The 13,207-nt window shown below is 36.3% G+C and overlaps 1 protein-coding gene across 2 annotated transcripts; it reads left to right on the top strand.

The window, feature by feature from the left end:
* The first annotated feature begins 2,247 nt into the window (after positions 1 to 2,247).
* On the top strand, positions 2,248 to 13,206 carry clcc1 (chloride channel CLIC-like 1). 2 transcript variants are annotated; one of them, XM_079592414.1, is made up of 11 exons: positions 2,248 to 2,350; positions 2,617 to 2,807; positions 3,523 to 3,639; positions 3,908 to 4,018; positions 4,098 to 4,322; positions 4,409 to 4,549; positions 5,366 to 5,465; positions 5,674 to 5,771; positions 6,978 to 7,124; positions 7,203 to 7,757; positions 12,902 to 13,206. In XM_079592414.1, exons 2-11 carry the CDS (start codon positions 2,625 to 2,627, stop codon positions 12,977 to 12,979), a joined length of 1,755 nt encoding a protein of 584 aa, XP_079448540.1. In that variant the 5' UTR covers positions 2,248 to 2,350; positions 2,617 to 2,624; the 3' UTR covers positions 12,980 to 13,206. The 2 variants fall into 2 exon arrangements, with proteins under 2 accessions (XP_079448540.1, XP_079448541.1); XM_079592415.1 differs by having other exon boundaries at positions 2,291 to 2,350; positions 2,699 to 2,807.
* Position 13,207: the final 1 nt, after the last annotated feature.

Below are 13,207 nucleotides of genomic sequence, written 5' to 3'. Positions count from 1 at the left end.
GCCTCTTCCTTAACCTTATTTGGCAGTAAAAATGTATTACTTGCTGACCAAATTATCTCAATTGAAGGTATAGAAGAAAAAAATTGTTTCCATTTCAGAATTGCTTTTGGGTAACAGCTGATATCTTGATTAAGACACTTTCTGATGTAAGAGTTATTACATTTCTTATCCAAAATATGAACACCTCCAATAACAAGTTTAGGGGTCTGCCGTAACACTGAGTTGTAACTGAGATGAGCTTTCTCAAGCTGAAGCAATTTAATGGAGATGTTTTTAACAACCACATGGTAATCTCTGCATGAAGATTAAATCCCTGAGATAGCAAGAAATTGTTGATAAGTGTAAATCTCACCATTACAATTTAATAAGTCGGAAATAAAAATAATTCCCTTATCAAACCATTCTTTTTTATATATACTTTTCCTTTAAGATAATACATGTTGGTTATTCCATATTGTACATGTGTGTGGGGAGAAATTGTGTTTAAAGGCAATTTTCCATGCATCTAGTGATTGCTTGTGAAAATTAGATAATTTGATGGGAAGTTTACTACATTTGAAGTCACATGATATTAAAAAGTTTAACCCACCACACTTTTCAAAAAACAAATTGGGGATATAAAACCATATAGAATTATTATGGGCCAAGCAATGTTTTAACCTGTTAATTTTAAAAATGGTATTAAGTGCACTGAAATCAAGAACATTAAGCCCACCCTCTGAGGGAGTTCTAATAATCGTTTTTCGCTTTATATATTCAGTCCTGTTTTTCCAAATGAACTTAAATATGGCCCTGTCAATATCTGTGCACATTTTAGAGTTAACATACAAAGAGAGAGCCGGATATACCAGCCTCGAAATTCCCTCAGCCTTAGAAAGCAGAACACGTCCATGGATAGACAGGTTTCTCTGAGACCAGCAATTAAAAACCAGTTTTGCTTTATGTAAACATGTAGAGAAATTATTTTCAGCTCTTTCATGTGGACATTTATTGATTATAATGCCAAGGTACCTCACCCGTATGTATTTTCAATGGCATATTATACACTCACGAGAATAATATATTACTTGAACGAAGTAAATATACATTAATGAGCACATATATTTTTGAAAGAACTAAGTGTTTTTAGCTAAGAATAATCTAAAAAAGTTACACAGTGTAGCTTTAAAGTTCTCACTTTTTGAGGATTTACAAAAACGCACCGTTTTGTGCCTGGCCCTTTAAATGCAAATGAGCTGCTGCAGAGGGCGGGGTTTCAAGAGCTTGTGTGTGTTAGCAGCTGCGACTACCTCATGCAGACATAAGCCTATAAAAAAAACTGTTCTGCCTTTAATGTTTAAACTGAGTCAGACAAAGATGGAGAGACTCAAGAAGAAGTGACAACATGTAGAATGCAACAGGACGTCTCTGAATGGTTAGTTGCATGTGAAAAGGTGAATGCTAAAGTTTGAGCTGACTCACAAATGTACTCTTATACAACAACTTGTCCTCTTCTCAACATGGACTGCGTGTTCCCGGGGGCGGGGCTTATGTACATTTTAGGGTTGGTGATGTCACTAACCCGGGAGGAATGCCGTGTAGTCCCTACCAGCCGTTTGTAGTCCTTTTCTGTAAAAGCAAATATCTTCCTTTGCTTTGATCTTTGAGCGTTGTAACTTTGCAGATGTTGTTTATGCTCAAACAGCAACATTTCAAAGCGTGTGTACATTGCAAAATAAGAATATGAAATCAAAGAAAAATGCCAAATAATAGCATAGCAGTTTGTTCAATAACATGAGAAGAGCTCTTTCAATCGGACAGTAAAATAGCAACTTGAAAGTTCAAAAATAAAAACTGCTGTTTTTAAAGACTTTCAAGATGTAGGATATGGAGCACAGAGAGAGGTGATGAGGAATAAGCTGAGGGAGACAGGGGTTCAGAACATCACATTAAAAGGGTTATTGAGCAGAGATAGGGCAGACTATCTTATGACTTTCTTAAGAGAAACGTTTTTTTTTTTTATAGGATATGAAGAAAAGTAGGCTAGTATAGAGGAGGGTTAAAAATATTATTGTTTTTGTTATTATTATTATGTAGAAGGACTGGGATGAGGTGTGTGTGGGTATGTGTGCGTGGGGGAGAAGGAAGGAGGGTGGATGATTTAGTCTGTAAACCTATTTTCTGATTCACACTCCGGAACAGAAGGTGGCGGAAATGCACCAATAAGATGGATGCCAACCTCCATAAAATAGTAAGAAGAAGAACTGCACATAGAAATGCGTATATAGAATCCGTATTTGAACTTTTGATCAATTGAGGTTATGAATCTATGGGGGTTTTCTATGTGGCAGTGACAGTTATCTTCCAACATGTAAGGAAATGTTTGCTTCCTAGGCTAGTGCGGATGTTTTTTTTTCTACAATTAAACTATTGTTTGTTTTATTTAGCCCTCAGTGTGTAACTTTTAGGCGGCCGATAGATGCATTTAGTACATTTAGAATAACGTTGGTTAAACAGGTGATCTGGATAACATATAGTAAATAAAATGTCAAAGAAAGCTTAATCTGAACTTTAATTTGAATCGACTAGTAGTTTTACGTGTAATTTAAGTCTTTGTTTTCTCATGGTCTGTTCCAGTGGGGATTATGACGTTGCCAAACTGTTCGTCGTTTATATTCTGGAGTTTCTTTATTTGCTGTAACGTTAGTCTGTTTATTAGTGCAAATGCAAATATCCATCAGGAATATGATGATGATGATGCATGGATCGATCCATATGACATGCTCAACTACGACCCAACAACAAAGCGCATGAGAAAACCCACAGAGGTAAAAAAAACTGAGAGTTTATTAACGTATTTCAGTGCAAAGTGCTTGCAGGACATTTAAATCCTCCTTCACATTTTTCCACTCAATTCAAACGTTGTAAATATTGTTAATATCACCCGTAAAGTGTGCTTCATATTTTAAGATTTTATGAAGTTGATTTAAAAATTTAAAGCGGTAACGTTAACGTTATTTGCCCAAAAGTGAAATTTCATTTTTTACCCAGCTAACAAAATATTAAATAAATATTTAAATAAAATAACGTTTTAACGAACTATGAATGTTTGAAACGTCCAGCTTTTTTTTTTTTATTTAATTTGATCCTTTTGCAAACATGGGAATGTTTTGAATGTTCTGAAACAAGTAAGCTAACATTCACATCACAACTTTTTGTTGTGAAAAAAAACCTTCCTTGAACAATAACTAATGCTTTTGTGCTAACGTTAGGGGACCTTACGACAAGAGTGAACATTCGGAAGAACGTTTGTTCATAACTTTAAGTAAACCTACTAGAGACTACTTTAAGATAAATTACTTCCTAACCAAGCAGCTTTCTGTTAGGCAATGTGACATTCCCCTGAGCAACTTGAACCCTTTGTGAAATCCACAACAAATTAGCTGCAAACTGTTAATGTGACTGTACCTCGGTTATTTGATTAAATCATGTCTTATAAACAGTTTGATTTACAGAGTGATTTTTTTTTTAAATGTTTGACAGTCTGCCAGTTACCAGAATGTGCCAACCAAGAGAAGGGGATTCAGTTCAGAGTCCTGTGATGTGCCACAGTCTGATTCATCTGAGTGCATCAATAAACTAGAGATTTTGCAGAAAGAGGTGACAAATATCGAAATACACCTGTGTTTAGTACATTTAATCATTTAGACCTCGCTAACAAAATGGTTCTGCCATATTGTTTAGACATGGTACACAATGGTTTTATCATGATATTTGTTAAGTTGATTATTGTTAAAAGCGCTATATAAATGAAGATGACTTGACTTAAGTATGAAGGCTATTACTGTACCATGGTACTAATTGTCATTCAACACTTTTTTTTTGAATGCCTGAAAAATATTATTTCTTGCTGCTACCTCTGTTTTAGTTTGATGAACACAAAAAGAAGGGGACCGCCACCTCTTCAAAGCCAGTTTGTCTTCCAGTATTCAAGCGATTCCTTTCCAAGCTCCTTAAAGAAACTTCAAAACTTGGCCTGGTATGTGACTGTGTTTTCATTACAAAATTACTCTGCATTGGTTAAGGTTTTACAACTTTTGCTGTTTTGAAATCTTTAGCCCGATGATGTAAAAACAGCCGTGCACTATGACGCCATGGTGAAGCTGTCCAAGCAATCGGTGGCAGAGATCCAGAAGCTTTTGAACGAAGAGAACGACTGGACCACTGGAGCCATGGATGACGCGCTCAGTCAAATTCTGGTCAAATTCAAACCCCACAACCATCAAGCCTGGAAATGGCGTTTCGAAGACACGTTTTATGTGGATGCTGATACAGTCCTGAGGGTCAGTTTTTGTCTAAGCTTTTCAGACATGAGCGAAATAATTGTATTAATATTAATAAATGAATATGTGCTGTTTTTTTTCTACAGGTTTCTTTGATTGTTCTGATTGTCGTAGCCGTTATCTGCACTGAACTCTGGTCTGGGGTGTCCTGGTTTGTCCAGTTTAGGAGAATGTTTGCTGTTTGCTTTTTTATTAGCTTGATCTGGAACTGGTTCCATCTTTATATGGTAATCATTTTTGCACAAAATACTGTTGAGTGACATTTTTACTAAACCGGTATTCAAAAGTTGACAATAGCTATGTTTCCATCCACCTATTTTTTATGCACATTTCGGAATATGGCATAAAAAAAAAAACATTGGATGCAAACGCCAAGAGGCGCCTCAAATCTAAAACATGCGCTCAATTGAGCCGTTGATATATTTTTTATTTGATAAGAAGACATGGGCATAAACTGCGATGGAAATACATTTACAGAATAAATCCCTCGATGCCCAATAAAAAAAACTCTTGTGACTTTGCCTCAACAGTGGATGTGATTGGAGAAGTGAACTAACCAGCGGATCAGTTTCATCGCACATCATCTCAAATGTTGGTTTGATAATTCTAAAATGACCGAACTTAAAGGTATAGTTCATCCAAAAATGAAAATTAGCCCATGATTTACTCACCCTAAAGCCATCCTAGGTGAATATGACATTTTTCTTTCAGACGAATACAATCGGAGTTATATTAAAGTGTCCTGGCTCTTCCAAGCTTTATAATGGCAGTGAACTTTTTTGTGTGTGTGAAAGTCCTTCAAAGTGCATCTATCCATCATAAAAGTGCTCAACACGGCTCTGGGGGGTTAATAAAGGCCTTCTGAAGTGAAGCGATGCTCGTGTAAGAAAAATATCTATATTTAAAACTTTATCGACTAAAATAACTAGCTTCCGGCAGCGGCTGTAGTTAAATTCACTACTTTGGATGGAAACATAGCTATTGAAGGAAATAAAATGTGTGTGTGTGTGTGCAAGAGTTAAAAAACATTTCCGTTTGGCTAGGTTGCCTTTGCGGACCACAAGAAGAACATTGTGGAAGTGGAGAGCTTCAATGGCAAATGTACGGGGGTGAAGGAACTGGCCTGGAAGGACAGTTTATCAGGTGATTTGTTTACTATTAAAGGAATATGTTCCCCCAAAAATTATTTATTCACTTTTGTCATTCCAAATTCGTTTGATATGGAACATTTTTATGCTTTTCATGCTTCAAAAATGCACTATGTAATAAAAACCTACAGATTTTAAATGACATGAAGTTGAGTAAATAATGACAAATAGGGATGAACTGTTGTAACTCCTTGTTGATTCAGAGTGGTTCAGACGGACATGGACTCTTCAAGATGATCCTTGCAAAAAATATTACGAGGTCCTAGTGGTGAACCCCATTTTGCTTGTGCCTCCAACAAAGGTTTGAATCTTTTCATTTCCAATGACAGAAACTTGAATTTGATAAGAGACTATAATGGATATTGTTGGTATCGAAAAAATATTGTTATTGTTGATTTCTGACTAATCAGATGATCATTTTTGAAGCTATCAAAATTAAATTTAAATATTCAGTGTAAAATCTGTGTAATTGCAAAAAATAGTACTATAAATCTAAAATAGATGCCTCCACCCTGAACTAAAAAATTGTCATGTTACATATAGTTAGTTTCGTGTTTTCATGTACTTTCTGTTTGTTTTCATTAGTCACATGTCTTCCTTTGTTCAGTTTTCCCGCTTCTCGTTTGTTTACTGTCTCATTTGTGCTCCTACTTAAGTTGTACCCTCACATTCATTCTCTGTTCGGTCTCGTTCACGTCAGATGTGTGTCTCTGGCCTGTGTTGGATCATTGCCTGTTTGAATTCAACTTTGTAATCGGAATTATCCTCTGAATCTTTGTCTGTCTGTGTGTCACGCACAATCCTGGTATTGTGACAATAATAAAGTGAAAGTGACATGTAGAGGCCAAGAATGGGAACCCAAATCGGATTTTGTCCTCTGCTTTAAACCCATCCAAGTTGGTGCACACACATTAGGAGCATTAAGTAGAATAATACTTCAAATAACATGAATTCAAAATGAACACCTGGGAATTTTGTTATGTAGGCGATGTGCCATAGACAGAAAATAAAATCGGAAAATATTTACAGTACATAAACTATCTTTAAAAAAGTTTGTGGTGTTGTTTTTTAAATTCAGCAAAGATGCATTCAATTGATCAGACAGTAAAGACATTTCTATTACAAATGATTTCTATTCCAAGTTAAAGTTGTTGTTTTTTGTTTCTATTCATCAAACAATTCTTAAAAAATATATATTTTGAGCAGCAAATCATCATTTTAGAATGGAATCTGAAGGATCATGTGACACTGAAGACTGGAGTAATGATGCTGAAATCTCAGCTTTGCTTATGTTCAAATACAACACTTTTATTACAAATTTTACATTGTAATAATGTCTGTGCTGATTTGAGCAGTACTTTATCTGCAATAGAGAGGACATTTTCAATAAATTGTTATATTATTTATTCTTGCGGATATCGGTTTGTTCCAAAAGCGGTTATCGGAGCTGTTATAAGAGATGAAAATGAAATGCATTAATGCAAATTTTGTGGGGTTTATATTTCAGGCTATCACTGTCACCATAACCAGCTTCATCACAGATCCCTTGAAGCAAATTGGGGAGGGCATCGGTGAGTTCCTGAGAGCGCTGTTGAAGGATCTACCAGTCACTCTCCAGATACCTGTGCTGCTTACTATTGCATTAGCCATCATTGTAAGAGCTGGGAACAGAAAACTTGTTAAATCTCTTATTTGTTAAAAAAACATACTAAGTCATCTTTGCTTTTTTCAGGCGTTTATGTATGGAGGTGGTCAGGCAGCTATACATCAAGCAGTACGCTTGCCCCGGATGGGCTGGAGAGGGGACCCGCCGCCTCCTGCGGTAGGACAGCGCCAAGCTCCTCCACTAAGGGAGCATGAGGACGTCTGGGAAGGGGGCGACGCCCCACAGCCACTACAAATACGCCAGGGCAATGGCAACAGGGTGAATCAAGCAGGAAACCAACAAAATAGACAGGTGGACGTGGAGGACAGAAGCATGGAGCTCCGACAGGAATTTGCCGGCTTGCCCAGAGGGACCCAGAGGGTCCGGGTAGAGACTGTACGTGCTGCAGGTAACACGTCCAGGGATGATGAGACTGATTTTCAACAGCGGACACAGGAGGTGGACCCTAGTACACAGGAAAATGCAGAGCCTGAAGTGAAAGTTGAGGAAAAGAAGAAAGATGCATCTACCGTGGACAAAAAGGAGCAGAAAGACACACAGAGTCCAGATGGAAGTGAGCCTGTAACCAATGTGCCGCCTCAGATAGATGTGAAAACACTCGGAGCTAATCAAGGGAATGAGGCAAGTATCATTTGAATTTCAATCCTTATTTAGATGGTTAGTTCACCCTAATAAATACATGAATACTACTGTTCAAAAGTTTGAGTATGTTCTTTGAAAGAAGTCTCTTAGTTTACTTATTGCATCAATAATTTACTCATTCATTTAATTATTGACTTTGTTTCATTATCGCGTGAAATCTTTTTCTACCATTTTGCGAGCAAAGATGGAGTTGGTGATAAAGAAAAATCACTCCACATAGAAATGTCACCCAAAAGGCGAGTCAATAATATCACACGTTATTTTACAAACTGCATAAGAGTTACGCCCGTGAAGGAGTCTCAAACCACAGTCAATTATTTCCTGAAAGCGAAAGTGAAAACAAATACTCCCTGAGCTTTTGGCAATCCTGATTTTTGTACTATTATTAATTTGTAATTGTATTGTTATTAGTGTCACTAAAATGTTTTGTTAATATGCTATGGAAACAAAATGCTGACGATAAAACGATGCAATTTTCACCATGGGTCAAACAACACCTGTATAAGAATGATGCGTCTCTTTTATAACAAGCACTCTTGACAATTTGTGAATAGATCATCTTACAATTCAATTTTGATGTGGGATATAGTTTTGTAGTCAAACATTTTCTTTGAGAAGTCCGCAATCCTCATACACTCATGTCTGTGTCGCAAGTGTGTTGATGTTGTTATGGAATTAGGAAAGGCAAATTAATTGTAGGTCCTAATATTAATTTGATAGCACTAGCCTGATAATAATAATAATATTAATAGTTTAATACATTATTGGGAAAACTAATTAATGTCTTGATATCGTCAAAGGCATCATATCTCTGACTATCGTCAATACAAGAATCTCACAAAACAGTTTTGTTGCTCAGTATTTTTGTGGAAACCATGATACATTTTTTTCCCAGGATTCTTTAATTTAGTAAAAAGATAAAAAGAAAAGCATTTATTTGAAATATAAATACTTTGTAACATTATAAATGCAAGTACTGTGCCCTCGCTAAATAAAAGTATTAATTATTAATATATATATATATTTTGTTAATCATACTGACCCCAAACTTTTGAACAATAGTCTATATTGCATATACTATATGGACAAAAGTATTGGAACACACCTCTTAATTGTTGAATTCAGGTCGTTCTGAAGAACTTAAAAGAATTTAAGCGTGGTTCTGTGATTGGATGCCACTTTTAATAAGTCAGTCAATGAAATGTAATCCCTGCTATATGTTCCTACGGTCAACTGTTCAACACTTGTTTATTGGAAAGTGAAAGAGTTTAGGAACAGCAGCAACTCGAGCACAAAGCGGAAGACCACATATGGATCACCGAGTGCTGAGGCACATGATGTGTGAAAGTCACCAATGCTCTGCTGATTCCATCACTGAAGAGTTTCAAACTTCCACTGGCATTAATATCAGCACAAAACCTGTGCGGCGGGAACTTAATGGAATAGGTTTTCATGGAGTGACGAATCACACTTCTCTGTTTGACAGGCTGATGGACGAGTCTGGGAAAAAAAAATCTAAACTCTTAGGCCATTTTTTTTTGAGAGAGATGCTAACGGTCTAATCAGATTCAATGATCTATGCTAAGCTATGCTAAAAGTGCTACCGCCAGACCCGGAGATCGGCTGAATGGATTCGAAAACGGTAAAACTCAACTGTTTAACTCTAGAGGAGTTGGAAAATGAGCCTATTTCCAAAAAAAGTGGAGTGTTCCTTGAAGGCTTCAGCATAACAAGACATTTCAGACAATGCTATTGTTCCAACTTTGTGGGAACAGTTTGGGGAAGTCTCTTTTAATCCAACATGACTTTGCACCTTGCTTTGTGTACTGGGGCACAAAGACATGGTTTGGATGAGTTTGACGTGGAAGAACTCAACTCCATCGAACACTATAAAGAGCGGAAGAAAGCAGAAAGATTATTCTTCATATAACCAACAAGTGAAAAACTTATCAAGGTTAAAGTAACTAGGGCAAAAGCTTGAAGAATATTAAAGGATTAGTTTAAAAACTTTTGCTGATAATTTACTCACCCCCATGTCATCCAAGATGTCTTTGTCTTTCTTTCTTCAGTCGAAAAGAAATGAAGGTTTTTGATGAAAACATTTCTCCATATAATGGACTTCACTGGGGACCAAACGGTTCAAGGTCCAAATGACAGTGTCAGCGCCGCTTCAACGGGCTTTAAACGATACCAAACGATGAATAAGGGTCTTATCTAGCAAAACGCTCGATCATTTAAAAAATAAATAAAAAAGTTTAAGTTTTATAAGCACAAATGCTCGCCTTGTCTGTTCTGTGATGCGCGTTCGTGACGTCACGTAATACGCAATTACGTTGAAAAGGTCACGCTTCACCGAGTCAGTGTTTACAAATGTGCGGAAGGAGGACCATATACACATATTCAAATGTCTTTGTGTCAGTTTATCGTTTAAAATGCCCATTGCGTGTGCGTATCCTGGGTGTTGTAATATTAAAAAGCCTGAACATTTTTTTTCGTCTGGATAGAAATGTTTTACTTTTCATAGAAGCGTGACCTTTTCAACGTAATTGCGTATTACGTGACGTCACGAACGCACATCACAGAACAGAGCAAGGCGAGCGTTTGTGCTTATAAAACTTAAACTTTATTTATTTTTGAAATGACAGAGCGTTTCGCTAGATAAGACCCCTATTCATCGTCTGGTATCGTTTAAAGCCCGTTGAAGCTGGTTTGACATCAAGTACCTCAACCAAAAAGGTCTGGAATCTGATCCGAAGGATGAGAGGTAGGAATGTTGGTACTCAAATACAGCACATCGAATATTAAGATTTTATTTTATCTACAAAACAAGAGATTGCAAATATACTAGTAGAAATATTTGAAAATAACTCCTCTATTGAAAATGGAGCCTTTTAAAGATATTCAAGCACAAGAAGAGAAGACCTATATACATTTTTCATCTAATAATAAGGAACCTTACAATCAACCGTACACAGTGGAAGAATTAACAAAAGCTAAAAACAGATCTCATGACACAGCAGTTGGACCAGATGATATTCATTATCAGACAGTTTTTTTTCTTTTTTCTTTATTGCCTCATCCATTCTCAAATCTCTTTAACTATATGTGGATATCAGGGAATATTTCACTTTCTTGGAAAGAAGCGAAAATCATTCCCATCCCAAAAGCATCATGATCATGAACCTATCAACTACCGCCCAATAGCCCTGACAAGTTTATGCAAAACCATGGAAAGGATGATTAAATGAATGTCTGGTATGGATCTTGGAATCACACATTTTCATAAGTAAAGTTCAATGTGGCTTTAGAAAAGGAAGAAGCACAATGTATCATCTCATTGGACTTGGAAGCTATATACGCAATGGTTTTATCAAAAAAAGAACATGCAGTGGGTGTTTTCTTCGACCCGGAGAAAGCGTATGACACCACCTGGAAGTATTTTAAAGTCAGAGTAGGTAATATCCTATCTGACCCACATAAACAAGAACTTGGAGTTCCACAAGGAAGCATCTTGTCAGTTACTCTTTTTAGTATCAAAATCAATGGCATTGCAAAAGCTATTGGGTCAGACGTCCATTGCAGTCTGTATGTTGATGACATCGGTATCTGCAACTGAGGCAAATGCATGAAAAGTGTTGGACAGAAAATTCAGCTGATAATGAACTGAATGCAGGTCTGGTCAGTATCAAAGGGTTTTAAATGTTCAAAGACTTTAGGTTTGCATGCATTTTTGCCAGAGACATTCATGGATGGAAAACATGGTTGTCAAGGAAAACAAATTTCTTGGAATAACCCTTGATAATAAATTGAGTTTTATTCCTCACAAAAAAAAAAAAGGTAAATCTCAAACATTACCATTTTAAAGGTTTTAGCAAAAACAAAATGGGGTGCAGACTGAGAGTTTAGTGCTTTTAAATCTCTACAAGACGCTAATACGCTCACACTTGAGGTAATGGAAGTATAGAAGCAAAATGTCATTATTTTGGCATTGGACTACATAAAAACTATGCAACAGAGAAATGTTCTTCTAATCATAGATTAGAAGTCATGGCTCAAAGCAATGTCATCGCTTTAAAATGATCACCCAGCACTTGTAAATTATTCTTTATTAACTGCTTGAACTAGAGGCTCATCGGTTTGATATCTGGTTTTGTTAGATAGTGTGGAATCAAAGGAAACGAGGAAGCAGACTCTGCCGCAAAAGATGCATTATCAGCAGACATCAAAATTGGCACAGTACCTCATATGGATCTAAAACCAATAATTCACTTCTATATTAACAACAAATGGCAAACAGAATTGGATTTATATACTATGAACAAACTTCATGAAATCAGCAGCCCCAATATTGGAAGAATCAGTGGGAGCAGATTGTTTATCCCCGTTGCAGAATAGACCATTCTCGCCATGAAAATAGCCACAGAAGCTGGCATGGCGTTAAAAACATTGCGAGTCTGGCCTTCTCATCCAACATCAGTGCCTGACCTGGATGAATGGGCAACAATTCCCACAGAGACAGTCCAAAAGTCTTCACCGAAGAGTGGAAGTTGTTATAGCTGGAGAGGGGGACCGACATGTTATTTTTTGTGTATTTAGAAGAATGCAATGTCATTACAGTCTCTGTTTGTTCAATTGGTCAGGTGTTCCTTAACTTTTCTCCATATAGTGTATAATATATATTATACACACACAAATGTTATAAACATTTCTTACATTATTTTTATGTTCCTTTAATTCAAACATTGCAGCACTTTACGTGCACTAAAAGGATATGGGCTGCTTGAAATTACCTCAAGCTTCAGGTTAAGTTTCACAAATTTATCATCGTATATCTGTCATTACAGTTGAAATTATGATTCTTTGACCATGTGATAAATTATGTTATATTGAATGACCTGTGATTCTGTTGTATTTGTGTTTCTTTTCTTTTATGTTAGGTCAATAGTGCATGTACATGTGCAATATTACATTGTGATTGTATATCAAACCTGAAGCAATAAAGGGACACACAACTTATTAAATACTTAATATCTCACTACTAAACTCATATGCCCCACTATATATGTAATGTCTATGTTGTTCCTGTTTAATTTTGACAAGAAATCTGTGTTTTGTTTGTGCAGGGGGCATCAGCAGAGTTAGCAGCTGGAGAGGAAGGCTGTTCAAGCTTTAGGAAACCAGTCCAAGAATCAGGGGAATAAAATTACTTTTTACTTATGTGTATAGTTTTAATTTTAATCAAGTAAATGTCCTAAACTATCATTAAAAAATTTTTTTTTCCAACAATAAACTGCCTCTTATTTTAATCCCAATAGTATTACTGGTTTTGGACATTATACTGGCATATACTGGCCATGATGTATGAAATCTGTTCACTCTCTGCTGCCGCTTCACACGAAAACTGTTTATATTTTGTTTTACTATTTTGT

Source organism: Phoxinus phoxinus (assembly GCF_949152265.1).
Source record: "Phoxinus phoxinus genome assembly, chromosome: 20".
Classification (NCBI taxonomy): domain Eukaryota; kingdom Metazoa; phylum Chordata; class Actinopteri; order Cypriniformes; family Leuciscidae; genus Phoxinus; species Phoxinus phoxinus.
This window is presented reverse-complemented; position numbering and strand designations above follow the sequence as displayed.

Bases quoted from the DNA above. Each gene is read 5' to 3' on its own strand.
- clcc1 (XM_079592414.1), top strand. From the start codon at position 2,625: ATGACGTTGCCAAACTGTTCGTCGTTTATATTCTGGAGTTTCTTTATT. The intron at 2,808-3,522 runs GTAAAAAAAACT...AATGTTTGACAG, and splicing joins GCATGAGAAAACCCACAGAG to TCTGCCAGTTACCAGAATGT. The intron at 4,323-4,408 runs GTCAGTTTTTGT...TTTTTTCTACAG, and splicing joins ATGCTGATACAGTCCTGAGG to GTTTCTTTGATTGTTCTGAT.